The following is a 5,338-nucleotide window of genomic DNA, read 5'->3' as shown; positions in this document are numbered from 1 at the left end:
TTTAAATAAAAAAAAAGATCTCTCTATAACTTGGATTATGCTTCCAGCTAAATTATTATTATTATTATTATTACATTTTAAAACTACTACTAATTTAATTTCATGATGTGGGAAAAAAAAGGAAAATGCATTAGGACACCTATTCTTCCCCAAGTTTCCAAATGCAAACATACTTACAATAATCCTTCCTCTTGCTTACTTCATAGGCTACTTATAGAGTAACACATCTAGGGAAAAACAATCATTAGGGAATAATCAGAGAAACAATCACACTCAATTATAAATGTAACTATATTTTTTGTTCTATGATAATGCAATTGTCTTTGGATTTTTTTTTTTCATCCTGTTGCTGTAGAGTCACACTGCCCTCTTGTGTATCGCAGTAAAAACACCTCAGATCTGAGTATCAAGCATGAAGTAAAATTACATTTTACTATTGGAATACATTTAGAATAGAGATGATAATATTTTCATAAACATGCACTTCAGCATGTTTAACCTAGTGTGATGGGGAAAAAATCTTTGTAAACTGTACATAAGCAGTAAAGTAAGACATAAAACAGATGGCCGTTTCAAACAAACATCACAAGTGGATGTGCTCTCCAGAGGATAGACGTTCTGGGACTAATCTAATATTTTGTTCCTACTGAAACATTTTGGAATCTGCAAGGATCCAATATAACAAAATAAATCATGTATTTTCCAAGTCTACAGACTTATAGGCAACCTCCTCTATGGTTTTTATAATTAGCTATAAATTAAACAAATTTTTGGGTTGTCCTTATTAAGATATCTCAGTAAACGTGTGTGTGTGTGTGTGTGTGTGTGTACTTTATGCTACATTGTGGGGACCAAATGCCCCCACAAGGACAGTAAAACCTGAATCTTTTTGACATTGTGGGGCCTGGCCTGCGGTCCCCACGAGGGAAATCAATTATTAAAAATAGTAAATGATGTTTATCTGAAAGTGAACAATGTAAACAGGGTTTCTGTAAGGGGTAGGTTTAGGGTTAAAGGATAGAAAATATAGTTTGGTCAGTATTAAAGTAATAGAAGTCTATGGAAAGTCCCCACAATTCACAGATACAAACATTTGTGTGTGTGTGTGTGTGTGTGTGTGTGTGTGTGTGTGTGTTCTGGATCTTCTCTCTGGGTCATTCATTGCAGACTGGCTCCATTGTGTAGTCCGTGTTATGAGCACTCGCAGCGGCTTGATAACCGTGTCTCCATGAAAAAAAGGAGGGTCAGCAGAGAAGAATGCTGAAGTGTTTCCTCCTCCCCCTTCAGAAGTCTTCCCAGACCTCCCCTGTGCGATCAGCTGACCATTGGGACGTCTGCTAAGACTGAGGGGAACTGAGTCCTTTTTAGGTTAAAGTCTTATTTATCAAGTCCGAGAGGATAATAACACAAAACAGTATGACGACAGGTCAGAATTTGTGTGTGTGTGTGTGTGTGTGTGTGTGTGTGTGTGTGTGTGTGCGTGCACGTTATATTATCAGCATTCTGCATTCTGAGCGCTGTGAATGGAATGTGACTATTCAATCTCCAAATAAAACCAGTATCACTCTGGACAGATGGTGATTAAATGCGTTTATCTTTATTCCAGATCAAGGTTATGAGAAAACAAGCACATTAACCAAGACAAAATCTCAGTCTCTGTTGGATGTATGTTTCAGACATTTTCTCTATTCGTTAAAATATATATGAGTAAAAACATTCAATTTGAATTCACAGTGTTGCTATTATGAATATGCTTCATTAAAATATCTACATTTAAATGTAAATATCCATATGCCTGTATATGTCAAGTTTACCTTTCAGATGAATCTCCTTTACTGGGATTCTGCTTTGTCTGGAAACACAGTTTTAAACAGAATAGTTAATTTAACCATTAATTAAGTAAACTAATATAATAGTTAATTTACTATTGTAGTTAATGGGGGCATCTTAGCCTGTGTGTGTCTGTTTTCTTAATCAATCAGAGGTCTAAAGTATATATATAACTTGAATTTTTTTTTAGCAAAAAGAAGAGTCAGGATATACAGCTAGAAACCATGTAAAATTACATTTGCAGAGACATAGGGTGAATCTCAGTAAATTCAGTCACACTTGACAGTCATCTCAATGTCAAAAAGCAGCCCAAATGACCTGAGTTCACCCACCAGATGTAATAACCTCTCAGCATTTCAGCAACCTGTTCAAAGAGCATGAAGTACATCTCATTCAGTCTGTAAACATGGTTACGGTCAGAAATTAAGCAATATTTTTAAAAAAGATAGTTGACTGGATTTGCACAGCAGTTAGATTCTGATCTCCCCCATTTCCTCTATTCACATGTCTTTTCCTGCCCAGCACTGGTTTTCCGTACATAAATCGGAAATGGCCACTGAGTGTAGGCTATGTGTGTGCGTGTCTGTTATCTTAATCAGTCGGAGGTCTAGTCCCAAAAGAATAAGCAAATATGCACTCCTGTTTTTCTAGGACATTCTGGTATTCTGTATTCATGTATGGAGCAGCACAAACAAAATCAGATCATAAATTCCTTCAAATACATTTTTGATCTGATTTAAACACAACAGTCAGACTAACTAAAACATGATGGTAGAACAGGTCAGGAAATTATGTAATGAATTAAGAAGCAACATTCTATCTATCTATCTATCTATCTATCTATCTATCTTGTAGGCTATGTGTGTGCGTGTCTGTTATCTTAATCAGTCGGAGGTCTAGTCCCAAAAGAATAAGCAAATATGCACTCCTGTTTTTCTAGGACATTCTGGTATTCTGTATTCATGTATGGAGCAGCACAAACAAAATCAGATCATAAATTCCTTCAAATACATTTTTGATCTGATTTAAACACAACAGTCAGACTAACTAAAACATGATGGTAGAACAGGTCAGGAAATTATGTAATGAATTAAGAAGCAACATTCTATCTATCTATCTATCTATCTATCTATCTATCTATCTATCTATCAAGCATATTAACCACACAGACATAGGCTATCTGTGGGACAGTCAGACACAACGTCTGGGTTTTATAACAGCAGCACTGGGACGCAGGGCTCGTGATGTCATCACATTGTAACGCACATCCTCGCTCGCGCCACACCGCAAGAGCAATGCAGAAGGAGCAGTTACAGTTCACACCGCGACTCAATACTTGACGCGCCAGTTTGATCCTCAAAACAACCGCTTCTGTTTGTTTTTGTTTGTTTTGTTTGTTTGTTTTTCTTTCGAACTAAAATTCAACTTCGAACTTTTTGTTTTAGAAACAAGGAACAGAAACAGACCTTGTTATGGAAATCAAAACGATCCTGTTTTTAATTCTGAATGCCCGCACATGCACTGCCATCTTTAACGGTAAGTTTATTCATTCGTGAAGAAACTGAGATTATGATTTTCAAAGGCGATGTGACTGCTGGTATTTTTCCATGCTGCGCTTAACTTAGAATGACTGCAGGAAGGAGTTGAAGAAAGAAACTTTTTATCTTTTTTATTATTGTTAGGCTACTTATTATTGTGTGTTACGCTCTCTTTTTCTCTAAATAAATAAAAACAACATATAAAGAAATTAGTCCTTCTCTTCAACAATGCAGCAATTAATTATTAAAAGTGCGATAAAAATTGTAATAGCCTACTGTAAAAGTATTATTTCTGTTTGAAATAAATGTTGTTAATTTTTATCCATCGATTATCGATCCTGTGTTTTCCCAGATATGGAAACCACTCAGTCAGATTGCCAATCTATCACAAGTCTAATTTTAGATAGATAGATAGATAGATAGATAGATAGCCTACATAAATACATAAAGTCCCTGCTATACTTCAGAATATTAATAAAACTAAGAAAATTATTAAGAAAAAAAAAACATATGAAAAATGACCAGCTAAGTGTCACGGTTCGCTGCCGGAAGGAACGCAGGAGACGCGGAGAAGCATTAAACAGTCTTTTAATGATCAGACACAGGAGTAAATCCACAACGGGAAGGGAGAATGACACGCGAACATCACTTGTAGACCCGACAAACGAGGAATGCACAGACAGGAACTCTTATACATGACATAACAAGGGAATTGGGAGGAATACAGGTGCACAGCATTACTAATTAGACACGGGAGGAACTGGGTCACGGAGCACATGGGGAGGGAAAACACACACACAACAGTCCAAGGGTGTGACATTACTCCCCCCTCCCGGAAGGCGTGTCCCACGCCATAACAATACCACCGGGGGGTGGGCGCCCTGGAGGCTGCTGCAGTTCAGGAACAGGGCGGATCAGGGAGTTCGAGGCACCGTGGCAGAGCAGGCAGACTAGGAAGCCATGGCGGAGCAGGCGAGAAGGAGGGACGGGTGGGAACTTGGGAGGAGGCTCAGGAAGAGGACGGACACCCGGGAGGGGGCCGGCAGACAGAGTCCAGGGCGGTGATGAAGGAGGGAGGAGCCAGGGAGGAGACAGGAGGGGCTTGGAGCAGGAGGAGCCAAGCAGGACCCAGGCCACAGCCATGACGGCGACCCACGGTGGAGCCGACGGAAGGAGGAGCCATGGAGGAGGAAGGGCCGACGACTCCAGGGGGCCAACGACTGTGCGGAGCAGGTGGCGGAGGAGCCCGAGGCGGAGACGGAGAGCCGATGAGCCAGGGCAACAGGGAGGATCCGGACGGCCAAGGCGGAGCAGATGGCGCTGGCGACCGAGGCGAAGGCGGGGATCCGGACGGACGCGGTGGAGCCGGAGCAACAGAGGACTGAGGAGGAGCTGAGGGGATAAAGGAGCCTGACGGAGCCGGAGGGATGAAGGGACAAGGCGCAGCCAGAGGAATGGAGTCCCGAGGCGCAGGATGGTTGACGGCAGACCAACGGGACGAGGGAGCCCGGCGGAGCTAGTGGACTGCCAGGCCATGGCGGAGAGGAGGGAGTTAGGAGCCAGGCTCAGAGGAAGGCGGGAGGAGAGGGAGCAGGTCAGTCTCCCAGTCTATCAGATCCTCCTCCGCTGTCCCTATACCCAGGTCCATACATAGCCCTCAGCCATGTTGCAGTGGGCGGAGCTCCTCTCCACGTTCTCACTGGCCACGGCATTTTCCCCCGTGGTGGGCGTAGTTGCCGGCTCACACACCTTGACTGACGTCATCAGCAGCTCTGGCTCTGCGGCGATTCTTAGCTCTGTTGCTCCGTGCGGCGATGGCTCGTTGGTCGCGGCGGGTTCCGGCTCTCCGTCAGCGGTGGGCTTGGGCATGCGCTCTGCGCAGCGGGGAGATGGTGGGCTGGGCACTAGGTCCGGAGTGGCGGGGATCCGTGTCTCGCCAGTGTCCACTCCACAAAGGCTGCGAAACTCGG

General features: G+C 42.8%; 1 protein-coding gene across 2 annotated transcripts in view; it reads left to right on the top strand.

Moving 5' to 3' along the window:
- The first annotated feature begins 3,113 nt into the window (after positions 1 to 3,113).
- The window catches only part of LOC107720931 (proteinase-activated receptor 1-like), a 9,230-nt gene continuing 7,005 nt past the window's right edge, over positions 3,114 to 5,338 (top strand). For both annotated transcript variants that reach the window (XM_016528764.1, XM_016528763.1), the window contains exon 1: positions 3,114 to 3,366. In XM_016528764.1, coding sequence (XP_016384250.1) covers positions 3,303 to 3,366 — 64 coding nt within the window. In that variant the 5' untranslated portion in view covers positions 3,114 to 3,302. The remainder of the gene's footprint in view (positions 3,367 to 5,338) is intronic.

This window comes from Sinocyclocheilus rhinocerous, unplaced genomic scaffold, assembly GCF_001515625.1.
Source record: "Sinocyclocheilus rhinocerous isolate Xijiao unplaced genomic scaffold, SAMN03320098_v1.1 scaffold751, whole genome shotgun sequence".
NCBI lineage: Eukaryota > Metazoa > Chordata > Actinopteri > Cypriniformes > Cyprinidae > Sinocyclocheilus > Sinocyclocheilus rhinocerous.
The sequence above is the reverse complement of the archived record's forward strand: the minus strand, read 5'-3'. Positions and strand labels throughout refer to the sequence as shown.